This window comes from Babylonia areolata, chromosome 26, assembly GCF_041734735.1.
Source record: "Babylonia areolata isolate BAREFJ2019XMU chromosome 26, ASM4173473v1, whole genome shotgun sequence".
In the NCBI taxonomy this organism is placed as follows: domain Eukaryota; kingdom Metazoa; phylum Mollusca; class Gastropoda; order Neogastropoda; family Buccinidae; genus Babylonia; species Babylonia areolata.
In genome coordinates, this window is record NC_134901.1 from 17631302 (window position 1) to 17647561 (window position 16260).

General features: G+C 43.0%; 1 protein-coding gene across 1 annotated transcript in view; it reads right to left on the reverse strand.

The window, feature by feature from the left end:
* LOC143300408 (uncharacterized) overlaps positions 1 to 14904 on the reverse strand; it is a 15294-nt gene extending 390 nt beyond the window's left edge. Inside the window, exons 1-6 of the mRNA XM_076614046.1 lie at positions 14717 to 14904; positions 12640 to 12768; positions 10475 to 10607; positions 9293 to 9451; positions 6313 to 6435; positions 1 to 5193 (exon numbers count right to left, since the gene is read on the reverse strand). The exon at positions 1 to 5193 is cut by the window's left edge and continues 390 nt beyond it. Of these exons, the coding sequence (XP_076470161.1) occupies positions 4898 to 5193; positions 6313 to 6435; positions 9293 to 9451; positions 10475 to 10607; positions 12640 to 12738 (810 nt within the window). The 5' untranslated portion in view covers positions 12739 to 12768; positions 14717 to 14904 and the 3' untranslated portion in view covers positions 1 to 4897. The remainder of the gene's footprint in view (positions 5194 to 6312; positions 6436 to 9292; positions 9452 to 10474; positions 10608 to 12639; positions 12769 to 14716) is intronic.
* Between the last annotated feature and the right edge of the window lie 1356 nt (positions 14905 to 16260).

Sequence of the window (16260 nt, forward strand, 5' to 3'; positions counted from 1 at the left end):
TACACGTACAGCAACAGATCTTGGGGACATACTAAATAAGGGTATGTAGAACTATTCGCCAGCACCGTTTCAACAGATTGATGCATAATTAGCGAGAAATACCGATTTCTAAATTCAAGTATAATTATTGAAAGATTGGCAATTGTGAACATTCCTCTTGCCCAAAGTGTATTATAAGCCAAATTATGACTGCAGCACGTGCGAGACGTTCGTTGTTTGATGACAAGAGGAGAAAGAGAAGTTTGCCAAAGGCGCCTGAAATAAGACTCGTGTGGCCTCTTACATGCATGAGAACATTGCTTGTTGCTTCGGTGTTGTTGCTTGTGTTCATGAAGAATGAAAAAGCAACTTTCGCAAGTGGATGTGAACTTCAGCCGACCCACCGCCACAACTGCAAAATTTTGTTCACTCTGAATTCCTCCAAAGCTCGTCTGAACCGTCTTTTCCTCATGTGGTCAGTCGCAGTCCAGTTCTACGTCTCCAGAGCAGCACTTATACGCAAGACTCGTTTTGTCATCATTATTTATCTCGACCGTTGGAAGGTGTTGACGTTCTTTCTGAACACGTCTACACTTTTCATCGTTTGGCTTTTCCTGTCTTGTGGTGATATTGAGTCAAACCCCGGACCAGAACGCCAAGCCACACAACGGAAACGGCAAGACGAGTATCAAGATTTCATCTACAACCCCCACCACAGTTCCCTTTACGACGGAACAGCCCACTCCAGGAATGCCCGTGTCCCAAGTCACTTGCATGAGAAAATGTTTGCCATGGCTGGATATCAACCTCAAGACACACATGCTACAAGAAGGCTTAGAGTCTTGGTGCGAAGAAATACAGAAAGACAACGAGCAGCTGAAACATGAAATTGATCATCTAAACAGCAAGTGTTACATTCTAGAACAGCAATGCAAAAAACTATTTCAGTGGAAAGACCATTTTGTTGATATATCCAACAAAAAAAAAAGGACAGTCAAGTAGATAGAATTGAATCTTTTTCACGCCGAAACAACTTGAGATTCTTTAATGTTCTCGAAGGGCCTAGCGAAGGTCCGAGCGAAAATGACTTCCAATGCATTCGAAAGGTTGTGCAGCTGCTAAATAGATTTTTTCCTGTTAAACAATGGACAGTTGATGACGTGGAGCGAGCTCATCGCATCGGGAGAAATACGAACAAATACAACCACCCCCGCCCCATCATTGCCCGTCTGTTTCGGTGACAGGATAAACTGTCCATTCTGCGAGCACGTGATTGCAGACAGGAGATGGCAGACACCCTCGAAATCCGTGTTTCATCAGGCCTGACGAATCGCCAGAACTAGTTAGTCAAGGAAGCAAGAGATGTTGGCAATCATGTATATGTCTGGAAAGGTCGCCTGTTTTCCAGCAACAACAAAAAATGGAACATTCACAGAAACAAAAAGAGACTCGACCACCAGATGCAGATGACAGTCCAAATAACTTAAGCAGACACCACCACCCAAACCAGTACAGCCAAAACCGCGAAACTACCAACCAGTATGAAGCAAGTCAAAGCCAAGTTCGTGTGGAAGCAGGTCCTCTACAGCAGGTTCCCAGCCCGGGCAGCTGTGATAGTGTCCTCCCGTGGACCGCAGACATGAATTGCTTTCCGCCACTTGAGAGACAAAAAGCACGTGAACGCATGAGCACTGAACGGAGGTCAGAGCGGACGACTGGACAAAAGCACTGTGGGACAGTGCACCATGGTCCCACCCCAAGTCCTGCACACGGTCCTGAATTGCTGGAGGAAGGTGGAGTCACTGCGGAAGGTGCTGGAGCACCCCCTGCACCACAGGCAGCAGACCCCCAAAACCCCAACGCGCTCGGCAGACCACAGAGAGGACAGTCATCGACAGATGGGGTGTCAGACTGGTGTCCACCCCAGACAACCACACCACCACGCATGACGCCTGCCTCAGCGATGACAGCGAAGTGGACAACCAACCCATGACACATGGATCCTCGCCAAGAACGTTACACGGTCCGCGCATAGCTGGTCAGGCTTTCTACGACGCTTCGTTCTCTACACAATTCCCCACAGGTGCTGCAGAACAGTGTCTGGCACTGGATGTGATAGTGCCCCCAATCCCTATGACATACCCAGCTACACTGATCAACACACAACTGAGAAAACTAGTGCAGGTTCCCCAACCCAAACAGATTCCCTGCACACTCTTCCCCTATCACGTTGCCCGTACTGATACCCAAGAGAACAACTAGACTTTTGTGAAGCAGCTGGATGATTCTAGTACAGATGCTGACCAGATTGAAAGTCAGTCTCCAGCTGGCCGAGAATGTCAGACCGGAGACAAGCAGAGTAACCCCTGGAGCCCAACATGAAGTGAAACCCCATCAACAGAACTGTTCTATGATATCAGAGACCCCTGGAACCCAGGGCAGACTGACAGGCAGTAGAACAAAGTCCAGACAGCAGCATGTGACTGAGTGCTTCCCACGTGTTGGTGTCGGTTCATCACGCACTGACCCAAAGGAAGGCACACTCAATACCTAGGGACTCGGCCCTGCCCGTGTCATGGGTCCCATGTTTCATGTTTCATACGTGTTCCGGTAGTGCGAGAGATATGAAGAAACAAAACATCTCTTTCCTGACTTATAACATTGAAGGCATAGGTACTATCTATCAGCCCGAAGTTAGGTCGTTCTTATCTAACTATGACATAATTTTTCTAACAGAAACTTTTTCAGTTGATTTTCCCTCACATCTTTTCCCTTCCTATGATATTCATATTTCACCAGGAGTGAGTGTGTCTGATAGCCCTATGTCACGTTTGTCTGGCGGTGTTGAACACTTTCAGAATGTTTTTAACGTTGATTGTAGATACGATAATGCGACTAATGATAACCTAGATGACGCTTTTGGAAACTTTTGTGCGCTCAATAATGACATAGATAGCTCAGAACTTGACATTGAAATAACAGAGACAGAAGTTAGAGATGCAATTAAAGCTTTAAGAAATGGAAAGGCGACAGGACCAGATGGTTTTACGGGAGAATTTCACAAATATTCATCACCTTTAGTTGTGGCATTCTTAACAAAACTTTTCAATAAACTTTACAACTCTGGAAGATTCCCACTAAGCTGGTCCGAATCAATAATACAACCACTGCATAAAAAAGGTGATGTAAATTTACCAGACAATTATAGAGGTATCTCACTATTAAATATAAGCAGTAAATTATACACGTTTGTTCTAAATAATCGGCTGACAAAATGGGTGGAAGAAAACAATTTACTAAATGGGTCACAAGCAGGATTCAGGAAGAGTTTTAGTACAGTCGACCATATCTTTACACTATTATCTATTGTGCAAAAACAACTTTCTTCTGGACAAAAATTGTATGTTGCGTTCATTGATTTCAAAAAAGCATTCGACTCGGTTGACAGAAACTATTTATGGTTAGTACTTCGCAAAAATGGCATTCATGGAAAGATGTATAAAGCTATTCAGAGTATGTACCAAACAGCTAAAGCTAGAGTTCGAGCAAACAATGATATGACGGGTGCATTTACATGCCCTCGTGGGTTAAAACAAGGAGATAATTGCAGTCCAATTTTATTTTCTTTACTTATCAACGAGCTGGCAAATGATGTTACACAGTCGGGTAAACATGGAATAACCCTGTCACCTGACCTCGTACAAATCCTCATGTTATTCGCAGATGTTGCCCTAATCTCTAGCACAGTTACAGGTCTTCAGCGCCAGCTGAACATCTTGAGGGACACTGCTGACAGACTCGAACTCAGTCAACTACGATAAGCCTAAAATAGTGATATTTCGAAATGGAGGGCATACAGCTGCCAGAGAAAAGTGGTTCTACGGAGGTGTGCAGTTAGAAATCGTGAACGAATATAAATACCTAGGGGTAATTTTTTTAACAGGATTAACCTTCTCGTACTGTCTAGAAGACATGACGCAAAATGTTTGAACACACATGAATAATTTTGACATTTTTGTCTGTCCACAGGCACTCTTGTGTGTGTGTGTGTGTGTGTGTGTGTGTGTGTGTGTGTGTGTGTGTGTGTGTATTTGGCGTGATAGTTGTTTAAAAGTATATTGTTGCCATTGCCAATTTGAAATCATGTTTTTAGACAAATGACATGATGTTGATGTCCATGCGGTGTATGTGTGTGCGAAGGCGCGCGCGCACGCGTTCCAACGTATGTTGCTGATTCAAATGTGAATGAAATGATCTGTACTTTCCATGAATTGCTTAACCCCTCTTTTGAATTTAAGCAAACATGTATGTTTCACGGTGATGACTTGTGTTTCAGACTGCTTTTTAATTGTCCTTGTACTCCCTACCTCCCGATCCCCCAACCCCCACCCCCTTGACACGGGCAAATGGCCTAGTCATTAAAATGTTCGAATTCGAAAAATGGGCCAACACTGTCGTCATGACTCAAATATGAAACTTTTAGCTATAGGAAGTACCATGCTCAAGTCACATCGAGCCACGATTACGTTTGATTATGGACGAGTAGTGGGCAATGATATCATCACTACGGAAACACGAAAATATTAGCTGGTGAATATATTAATTAAATGATATCGAGCTGTGATAACACCGGCAACACCTCGCGGTCATGATAATTATTGTTGCTATAACAGAAGCTTGATGATAACGAGCCATCGAACACTGGGCTCTTGCTGACACTGAGGAGGTCATGGTATCAGTAGGTTGTGGCGTTAGATTAGAAACACTTGGCTGTGTTAATCAGTGTTAGGCTTTGGTAGCATCGAAAGCTGGTAATACTCGTACAAGTCAATGTAAACGCTTGGCCTTGATAACAAAAGGTCACGGTAACACGTTCTAAAAACGAACGATACCAGTGTTGAACTCTGGGGAAATGCGTTTACACAGTCAAACGCATGTTGTGCAGTTCTTCAAAGTACTTTATGTTCTCGGCAATAGTTGTTTCTATGAGGTCGCGAGTTTCCTGGTCGTACTTGGCGAACGGTTCGCTCTCTGCGATGACTCTCTTGGGTTTCCTGTTCAGCTTGGAGGCAGATTTCACATTCAGAAACCATTCGTCTTCGAACAGGCGACAGAAGATTGCACTGAAGTCCTCTTCTGAAATGGGTGCCCAGTTCATCATGGAGTCCCGGTATTCCAGACCCACTTCCCGGCAGTAGGCCCTTAGCATGCCCTCTGTCAGAACACACACACATACACGCGCGCGAACGCACAGACACGGACGCACACACACGAACGCGCGCGCGCGCACACACACACACACACACACACACACACACACACACACACACACACACACACACACACACGTAACAGTAGCTGTTCACTTATCAGTTTCAAACACTTTACCTCGTTGAGAAAACCCTGCCTTGCAAGGGAGTAAATTTGTGAAACTGTCTCTCAAAGCAACCCTGTTGTTTCCCTTGAACCGTTGGTAGATGAACACTATCCGTCTTTTCTGGCTAGTATCCACTGATTTAACGCTAAAAGGGAGGGCCAAGGGGAAATGTCATTTGAAGACGAATCAATTCCAAAGCCGAAAATCGTTAATCACTACTTCATGCGCAGATTCACACACACGCATTCACATACACACGCACACACATACGCTGACACACGCACGCACGCACATACACTGATACACACACACACACACACACACACACACACACACACACACACACACACACACACACACAGTTTCTCATGGTGTCACTGCGTTCGGAAAAATCCATTAACGCTACACAGCATCTCCACGGCAGATACCGGACCAGAGCAGTATAACCCAACAAGCGAAGTCAGACCTCCTTGAGTGCATGTATATTTATCTATTCCTATCAAAGTGGGTTTCTTCCACAAACGGACTAAGTCTGGCCTTGAGTGCATGCATACATATCTATACCTATCAGAGTGGATTTGACAACATTTTTGTTGCCATGGATTCTTTTTTCTTTTTTTTTCAGAGCTGCCAAGTACAAGCCACACATGTCTCATCCGAAAGACTGGACGCTCAGTTTGATTTTCCAGTCAAACCTGGGAGAAATGGCGACAGCGGGATTCGAACCCACACCCTCATGGACACTGTATTGGCATGATGAGCGTCAACTATTCTGCCACCTTCCACACACACACACACACACACACACACACACACACACACACACACACACACACACACACACACACTGTGTTTGAGAGAGAAAAAGGGAGACGGTTCCAGAAGGGCAGACAGACAGGCAGAGAGACAGACGGACAGGGACAGACAGACACAAAGCCGACAGAGAGAATCCTCACCAGGGTCAGCCATGAGGTCATCAGCATCAATGACGGTGACTCTGTGTCCCTGTTGCTGCAGCAGATGCAAGACATCCACCTGCTCCTTGAAGCCAAACTCACGGGGATCAAACTCTCCCCATGCTGAACACACACACACACACACACACACACACACACACACACACACACACACACACACACACACACACACACACACACAAAATCACGTATAGACAAGGCTCGGAATTCGCGTCTCATATTCTGCATATAAACTGTGTAAACTGTGCGTGGATATTAACAGAACCTGGCCACTTACAACGACAAACTGTGTGTGTGTGTGTGTGTGTGTGTGTGTGTGTGTGTGTGTGTGTGTGTGTGTGTGTTATTTTTCTGGGGAAAGTTGTTTCATACCTATGAGTTATGTTAATTTTCTTTTTCTTTCTTTCTTTCTTTTTTTTTTTTTTTGTTGTTGTTGTTGTTGTTGTTTTTGTTGTTTTTGTTTTTTGTTTTTTTTTGTTTTTGTTTTTGTTTTTTGTTTGTTTGATACCTATTCCCAAATACTTTAGCAAGCAACACCCCAATTATTAGTATCCTGGTACAATATTTTCTCGTCTCTTACATATTGGGATGGCAGGAAAGGCAGAGGATTATATATATATTATTCTCTCTTTCTCTCTTATTATATTTCTAATATGTATTGATTTATTTGTATGTATTTTTATATATATTTAGACATGGAGCTCTTTGAGGGACCTTATTACTACTACAACTACAAAAACTACAACTACTACTAGTATGACCAGCACCACCACTACCACCACCACCACCACCACCACTACTACTATTACTACTGCTGCTGCTACCACTACTACTCACAGCTGGTGAGTAAACGGCTCGAGCTGAGTCAGTAATGAAAAAAAGCAAACAATATTGTCATACATCTTGTCCTTCGACAGAGCAATACTGAAATTCCAATAATTTCTTCATCTGTTATGCTTATCTGAATTAAGAATGAATGAAATGATCACACGATCTGAACGATAATGATTTGTCGCAGTCTTGGTATTTAGGCCCTGTCATAAACTATTAGTTCTGGTCCACGCACGTTAAAAATCCCCCCCAGCCCCCCCCCCCCCCCCCCCCCCAAAAAAAAAAAAAAAAAAAAAAAACCTTCAAGAAACTGACTGGTGTTTCGATTAATTCCAAGTTTTATTTTCTATCTGTAAATACATTTCTTTTACATGCACAGGAAAACAAGTACCGGCTACTGCCACCTGACGATTCTGACACATCTGATACAGGCCTAAATACACACAAATTTGGGAACATGCTCACCAAATCCCAGGCTGGTAATTAACGAGGAATCGATTAGGAAAATATTTTTTTTATAATTGAAACCCATCCGGATTCTAGCATAAGTATTGCACTGAGTTTCTTCAGTTACAGGACAGGCAACCCGAGCTAAGTTCAACTCTCTCTCTCTCTCTCTCTCTCTCCTGGGTGGCGAGCAGACGGCATCAGGGTCCTGACTTATTTTTTGGTTTTAAGACAAAAAGGTAAACGCAGACGACAATTGAAGTGGTGGCGCGATTGCAAGCGCATTGTGCTGCATAAATCTAGATTATTGCATGTATTCAATTGTTGTTGTTTTGCGTGTTTTGCCTTCGAAGCATATGAGAATGACACGTTGCTTGTAGTCGACGCTTCATGTCAAATTAAGAAATGGGCACAACTGATACGACGCGAAAAGACCCATAACATGAAACCGAACCGACACCTGTTGTCTCAAGCCTGCCATGTTTTTTGTCTACACTTTCATGGTTTGTGGGACTACGGAAAGAGCAAGGTGGCGGCACGTTAGTTTACTGACTGAATCCACATCAAAACTGAGTAAAATAACGTTCAGAATTGAGTCGAAAACGACTGAAATTGGTTACATCTACCGATTGTACTATCGTGTCGTCTATGCACAAAAATGCCAGTAAAATATAAAAATAGGCCCCTGGATTTGTGACACTGGAATAGGCGAACACAAAATACCAAAGTGGCTTTCAAACGTGAGTAGGCCTAATCTTACGTGAAGAAAAACTGAAGAATGTTGGAAAAGAACTAAAGATCTACATCTGGCACATGTGTGACCAAAGTGAGATCTAATCAGCAGGTCAGTTGCAATTCGTCTGTGTGTGTGTGTGTGTGTGTGCGTGAGAGAGAGAGAGAGAGAGAGAGAGAGAGAGAATGTATTTTTTAAGAATAATTTTCAAATTAATAAGTAGTGTCATATTCACCGGACAGGATTCTGGAGATACCAATTTAAAGATTTTTTTTTTAATTAAAAAAAAAACATCACTAAACAAATGGAGGATGGACTCTTCTGTACTTTCATAATTATATTTGCACGTAAACTGAATGAATTACTGTGTTAATGAAAGGCACTAGTTTGATGTCCTAGACGGTGGCGACGAGAAAGACAGAAGCATTAAGAAAAATCAAGGCAGTATTAAAGTATTGAAACGACATTGATGATTTGATTGTTTTCAGGCTTTATTTTTTGATGTATGGAATGTTAGGAGGAAGGCGAAGGGAGCGGTGGGTGCAATAATTCTAAAAACAGACTGTATTCATTTTGAGCGGCAGTATGAAATAGTGTGGGTAAAAAACAGATGTTGTTCCTTTCAGTGTTCCATGACTGCCTTTAAAGTTTAATCGAGAGTGTCCGTTGCTGTGTCAGATCCTCACACTGGAGTGTGAAAGTGAAATGCCTTATCTTGTACTCCTCACTGAACGCCGATGTCTTCATCTCCAAGTCCGGACATCTTCGGCCTTCATATGCCACCAGTTTCCATCAGGTAAGAGTGTGTGTGTGTGTGTGTGTGTGTGTGTGCGGTTAATGAAATCTTCTCACACACACACACACACACACACACACACACACACACACACGTTTATTACCATACGATATTAAAACCACGGCCTTTTCTCCCTGACCCACTCAGAATACCTGACATGTGTTTGTCGATCACTCTGAAGTAGGAGGCCATAGTGCTTCGCGGGTGTCTGGTGATGAAAGTATGCACGTAGCCATCGGGGATCCAGTCGGCCGTCAACCGACTGGACTGCAGGTAGTAGGGCATGTCCTTGGCAAACACCAGTTCTTTATCTGAAACCGAAGTTCTAACACCATGAAGGTAGCGTTGTCAGTACTCAAACGGACAGGTGAAAAACAGGGCCATCTGGATATTGAGGAATTTCACCTACTTTCAGTTTCCCACAAACACTTTGTACTAATCTGGGCAATGAGTACAGGCCCATAAATGTCAACTGTAGGAGGTTTGCAATTGCTAAAAGTAAACTTGTGATTTTATTCTTTTTTAATGTGAGAAGCCTAGTATTAAAGCACGCATTTGTGGTCACTCTTACAACCATTTTTTTTTTAAAGTTTTACAGTCTTACCTTTTATTTGAGGTACAAGTCAGTTTTGTGGTCACTGAGTGAAAAATGACACAAGACTGAACTGCTCCAGAATTTGGATTAGAGATTTACCTGGAATGAAAAGTGAAATATTTTTTTAAAGATATACGAGACCAAAGAGGCGAAACAAAGTAGCTTCAAAGTAAGATGAACTGGTTCATTGAAGTTTGTGAACAAGTCATTGACACATGACACTTGAAAATTTTATTGTCCATATAGCCAACACAGCCCTCCGAACAAGGGGATGGAAAGGAAGTATCATTTTTAGCATATTGTTTCAGACTTGAATAAATCCAATACACACACACATGCGCGCGCGCACTTATCCACTCACGTACACACATGCGTGTGTGCTCGTATGAAACTATAAACTGTGGATTGATTATCACTTTGCTCCATTATCCTTTTTTTTCTCACATTGCTTCTGGGGGTGGTGTGATAAACAAAACTAAGGAGAGAAGGGGAAGGAACATATCAAACTAAAAGTCGCTAAACAAGAAACACAGGAAAAGAACAGAGAGAACTTGAGTCAAATCATATTTGCATACTGGAGAATAGTAATCGGTATCCACTAGCGTGCTCCGAACAGACGTTCTTCTAAAATAAATAAATAAATAAAAATAAAACTTAAAAAAAGAAGAGTAATAAACAAAACAGAAGTTATCAGGCAATAATACGGAAAGTGTACTTTTAGAATACAGATGGTACATACCTGCATATGGCAGCTCAAGTTTACGTTTGTTGTTCTCGAAGCTGAGCGTCGGATCTGGGTCTGTATCACGGTAACGGTCACTGATTCTCTCCGGTCCGAAATAATACGAGTCACCGTAAAACTCGAACAAAATCTGGTGGACAAAATTAATGGTTGCGAATGAACATCTGAGTCAATCAGTCAGTTTGTCTGTCTCTACATTTCCGTTCTAATATTTTTGTTTTCTTCCATTTTCACTCCTTTTTTTTTTTCTATAGACTCCTGTTCAGTTAGTGCATAATTAGAATATTCATTTCGTAAGAGTCTGAAGGAAAATATCTTACAACTCCCTGTCTGTCTGTCTGTCTGTCTCTCTCTCTCTCTCTCTCTCTCTCTCTCATGTCAACAGATGTTCGGGTCAGTTCAGTTTCTCAAGCAGGCGTTAACTCATTCAGTACGGCCAGTCCTCTCTTCTCCTCTACACAAACCCCTCGGATGTCCAGTGAGTGTCTCTATGACCCAACCTTTAGCTTCGGTCGTCAGAATTGTGGTATTCTTTGTCAACATTCACCTCTTCAGTGTAAGAGCCTTCCGCTTGCAATATTTTGATGATGGTAATTGGGGTAAAACGCTGTTAACGTCGTCTCTTTCGCCGTTCGTATGGAGAGAGTTAATGCGTTGGGACTATGCCATGTACGCTATATCACATATGCTGAGCAGATGTCTGACCAGCAGCGTAACCCAACGCGCTAAGGCCTTGCCACTGTTCTATCTATGAGTCATGGCAGATATTTTCCACGTCAAATGACTATGGAAATAATTATGGTAAAAACTCTAGTGAGCTTCAAAGGAGAAGCAATGATTAAGCAGATAGTTAATGATTTTAAAGTGATCCACAATGAACAGTTGCTTGTGCGTGTATCCGTACGTGAGTATGTACGTTAATGAATGAATGACCGTCTGTGTGTGTGTGTGTGTTTTATAATGGAATGCCCCAAGTATGACCTGTTGCGTAAAAATGTGTCTAAAAAAAATATTTGTCTCCGAGATCGGTTGGTGGTTTGTTTGTGTGTGTGTGTGTGTGTGTGTGTCTGGTTGTTGTTTTTTGTTTGTTTTTGTTCTTGTTTTTTCTCAAAGGAAGAGAAAAAAAAGGTGAGTTTGACTATAAGTAAATTAATTGAATTTGCAAATATTGTCTGGACACTGTTTGGGTGTAAAACAAAAGTGTTTCTCAACATTTATGTGACATTGTTGTGTATTTGGAAATGTTTGTACGGGCATGAAATCCTTTTATTTTGTAGTAGTTCTCCATACTCCAGTCGGAGTGAAAGGATAACTAAATCTTGAATCGTGTGTGTGTGTGTTTGTGTGTGTGTTGGGATTATTCAAGGTTTGCTGCAAGATGTTTGAAACACCATTCCTCCATGAATGGAGGGATACATTGGCCATATGGACAGTGAACATAAAAACTGTCAAGTTTCACTGCAGTGTTCACAAAATTCGACGAACTGCCCAATATTGTATATGGATAACAGAATGTCAAGTGTCAAAACGTCTGTCATGAAACTTAAGCAACAGTCTTTGTCAGCCGCCCAGAGTATCTGTGTCTGTCTCTAACTATTCAAGTCAGAAAATGATGAAGGACGGGCAATGGTGCAATCGCGAAGCACGTGATTTCTCTCACTTTGAAAGAAATCGTGGGATTGCGAGAAACCGTGGGTGTTCCCCTTCTGCGTTTTCTCTCAGTTGCGAAACTGGAATTGTCTGTGTGTGTGCGCGCGCGCGCGCGCGAAACTGAGGCAAAATTGCCGATTTCACGTGATCGGCTAAGTTCGGTAGACTAATTGTATTCTTTCTTTCAGTTGTAAATCATTGACTTGGTTCAGGTAACCAAATCACCTCCATCTGTGCTTGGCAGTCGTTGACACAGAGACAACACACACACACACACACACACACACACACACACACACACACACACCACAACAAAACAGAGCACAGACACACACACACACACACACACACACACACACACACACACACACACACACACACACACACACACACACACACATCCGACCTGCGTAATACAGTAGCAGTAGGAGATTTTTTTCTTTTCTTTTTTCAAAAAATCCTTCAAACCAGTCATGCATAATAGCAAAAAAGTGAACTGATTGTTATCTGACCTGGGTGTCCAGTCCTGAGTTCAGCATCACACGGCACATGGCAGACGACATACTCCGAGGCACTGCCCACAGCATGATCCGTTTCTGGGATGACGTCATCTCTACTGGTCCTAACACGCCCACAATTTACTGCGTCAGCGATGGAGAGAGAAAATTAGCATTAGATTTCTACTGACGGTGAGTTTGTGCAATTTGTGTGTGTTTTGTTGTTGTTTGTTTGTTTGTTTGTTGTGTTTTTCTTGTGTGTGTGTGTTTTTGTCAATGTTTTCATGGATTTTATTTTGACATGAAGTGAAAACATGCAAGAGCAAATCCAGTTTCATAGAATGTCAAATGTCGGTGTCGTGTATACTTGATGGTGCACATTGGAGTGACATTATTATAAGTCTGTGACATGTGATCCGATCAAAGTTTGGGTAATGTGTGCGTGCGGATGTCCGTGTGTGTATGCGCACGCGCGCGCGCGCGCGCGTGTGTGTGTGTGTGTGTGCTGCATGCTGCTGTTCTTTGTGTGGAGAAAAGTGATGGGTTTTTAGGTGGGGGAGGGAAGGGGAAGACAGACAGACAGAGATTGAGAGCAGGGAGTGGAGTGTAAAAGGGGGGTAGGGGTGGGAGAGAACATAGGTAGAGTACGGGTTGGAAAGGGAGTTGCTTCGACAGGGGTAAAAGGGGATGAGAGGTGCAGCAAGGATTGCAGGTGGGAGGAAGAGGATGCACACACTCACACTCTCTTCGACCTGTTAGCAAGGCCGCCACATGGAATGAGTGTTTTTTGTTTGTTTGATTTTTGTTTTGTTTTCTTTTTTGTTTGTTTGTTTTGTTTCTTTTTTTGTTGTTTGTTTAATAAAGCTTACTGTAGTCAGTGTCCAGGGTCCATGTAAGGTCCCTGGTGGGGTGTAGGGGCCATGCCTTACCGGGAGGTCTGGGGGAGCAAAGTGTTAGTTCGTGCGTGGGTGCATGTGTGTGTGTGTGGTATCAGTATGAGAGAGAGGGCACAGAGAGAGAGAGAGAGACAGTGCTCACTCTCACAAATTTGAATTGAACCACACACTGGCACGCGTGCGCGCGTTACATTGAAACTATGTACTTAATTTCTTTTTTGGATGAAAATTTCTGTTTTTGATTGGAGGAGAACCTTACAAATGCATTTTAATCAATATTTCTAATTCAGTTTCTGGTGGGCAGCGCCCCCTTGAACTCCCCAACAGGGCCCTGCCCCTGTGTCATGCTATGTAAACGCTTTTCGCGCACCTTTCAATAGGTCTTCATTTGAAGCCTTGCACACACACACACACACACACACACACACCCTCCCCCTTATCCCTGCCAGAGGTATCGCCCAATGCAGCCCCATATTCTTAAGTGGTACGATACCAGTAACTTTCTCCTAACTAGTAGTTGTTTTTTCGTGTGCTGAGAACATTCAGTTAACCAAGTCAGAATCAGACTGTCACGAAACAAATCTTACATCGTTGAATTTTAACTCTCGGCATTATCCAACTGATATCGCGTGGTTTTTAAAGAAGAGACATCTTCCGCATGTAATAAACGCCCATTCAGAATTGTATGGTGAATCTTAATAGAATGGGCTACCGCGAAGGGTAAAGAACCCAGCCTAAAAAAAAAAAAAGGTCCATGCCCAGCTCTATCCGGGGGGGATTTATGCCAAGAGGGGCTGACCTCTTACGGTACAGTTCAAAGCACACACCGGAGTCATTGATCACAAACGCGATGATGGTCTGCTTTGTTGGTTTGGCGGCCACAAGTTATTCGGCAAGCGCTTTCATACATACACATGCACACGCGCAAGTGCGCGCGCGCACACACTGACATACACACACGCGCAAGTGCATACACTGACACACACAAGCATGCATCCACGCGCACGCACGCGCCGGCTCATATACACAAGACAGTGAGCCTGCGGTTCAAGGGAAGCAGGACCGTTGATAAGTTACACCTTGAATGTTTTTACAAAGTTCACGGAATAGGTTATTTTTTACACTAAAACAACAACAATAACAACAACAACAAAATGCCGGTAAAAATTTTCAAAAATAACGGTCGTTTGACTCACTTGATCTGAATGTCGCTTTCCGGAGTCTGGTCAGAAGTTGCCCCAATGTAGTGATCCCCCTCCGTCAGCAACAAACAGCGAGATGCTACGTGGAATAATAAAAGATAATTATATGAGAGAATGAAGGGGATGTCACAGACTTTGGGAAAATAACCACACTGATGTATTATGCAACACTGACATGTGTGGTGACAGCTGATAGGCCTGTGTAAACTTTGAACCGTGTCACAGCAATGGAGTTTTTTCGGGGTGGGATTTTTCTAGTCGTGAAGCACAAACATACATACAGGGTTCACAAAAAGTTAAAGACCACTCGTGAACTTGCGCACTTGTCTTCTTGGGCACATGGTGAAATTTTGCTGAATTTTTGGTAAACAGCGGTACTTTTTGCACGTCCCCACCCCCCAAACACCCTATTTTTCCCTCTTTTTTTTTTTTTTTTTTTTTTTTTTTTTTTTTTTTTTTTCAACTCTTCATTTGATACTGAAAATTCACATCTATTCACATCTGTGATTGACATCGCTCTAACATCTCCAAAATTCAGAGCAGAAATGAATGCAGAGACGCTACCTAGGAATACACTTCGACAGGATGCTGACCTTCAGAAAACATACGGAAAATACTGTTCTCAAATGCAAAAAGGGCCTTTCAGTCTTAAAAGCAATGGCAACCAAAGGTATTGAACAACGCCACCTCTTCCTGCTATACCAATCACTCGTCCTCAGTGTGATCGACTACGGACTTGGGCTAACAACACCGTCTCAAAGCAACCTCCTAAAATTAGAAAGAGTCCAAAATGAAGCTATGAGGCTGATCCTTGGAACAACAAAAGACACGCCCACAGAAACCATGCGATACCTGCTTGACCTTCCTTCAGTGCAGGCCAGAAACAAGTTAGAACACGTCAAGACCTACTTCAAAGCATTAGAAAACCCTCAAAACCCACTGCATGACGCAGTCAAAGAACCAAAAGACAGCCGCCTAGGACGAGGAAGATCATGGATGGGGCAAGCAGAAGACACAATCCAGCTAGTATGCCGACTGCAAGACCTGAAAGAAACAAAAGAATGGGAGAAAAACCCCGAAAACCTCAACCATCTATTCAACACAGCCATTTCACCCACTCTAGGAAGACATTGTCGGGAATGGCCAGAGGGCAAAACAGATGCGGAAGTGAAACTACTCATAGAAGAAAACAGTAAAGAAGAGGACATCATCATATACACAGATGGCTCAGTCACCAAAGACCAATGCGCAACTTTCAGATTAAAAAACTCACATGGTCATACTGCCCGGGACATGCAGGTGTTAAGGGAAATGAGCGAGCTGACAGACTTGCTGATAACGCAACACCAACGAGCGGCCTACATCTAGGAAAATCGGAAATCCTCAGAAAAGTCAAAGAATATCAAAAAGAACAGGTACAAGGCCATCACACCATCGATCGCCTCAAAGAAATAAAAGCAGAGAGAGGGAGTGGCCGTAAGTCTAACATGAAAGGTAGAGCACGATGCTTTGCTAATCAAACAAGTATCAGCATCATT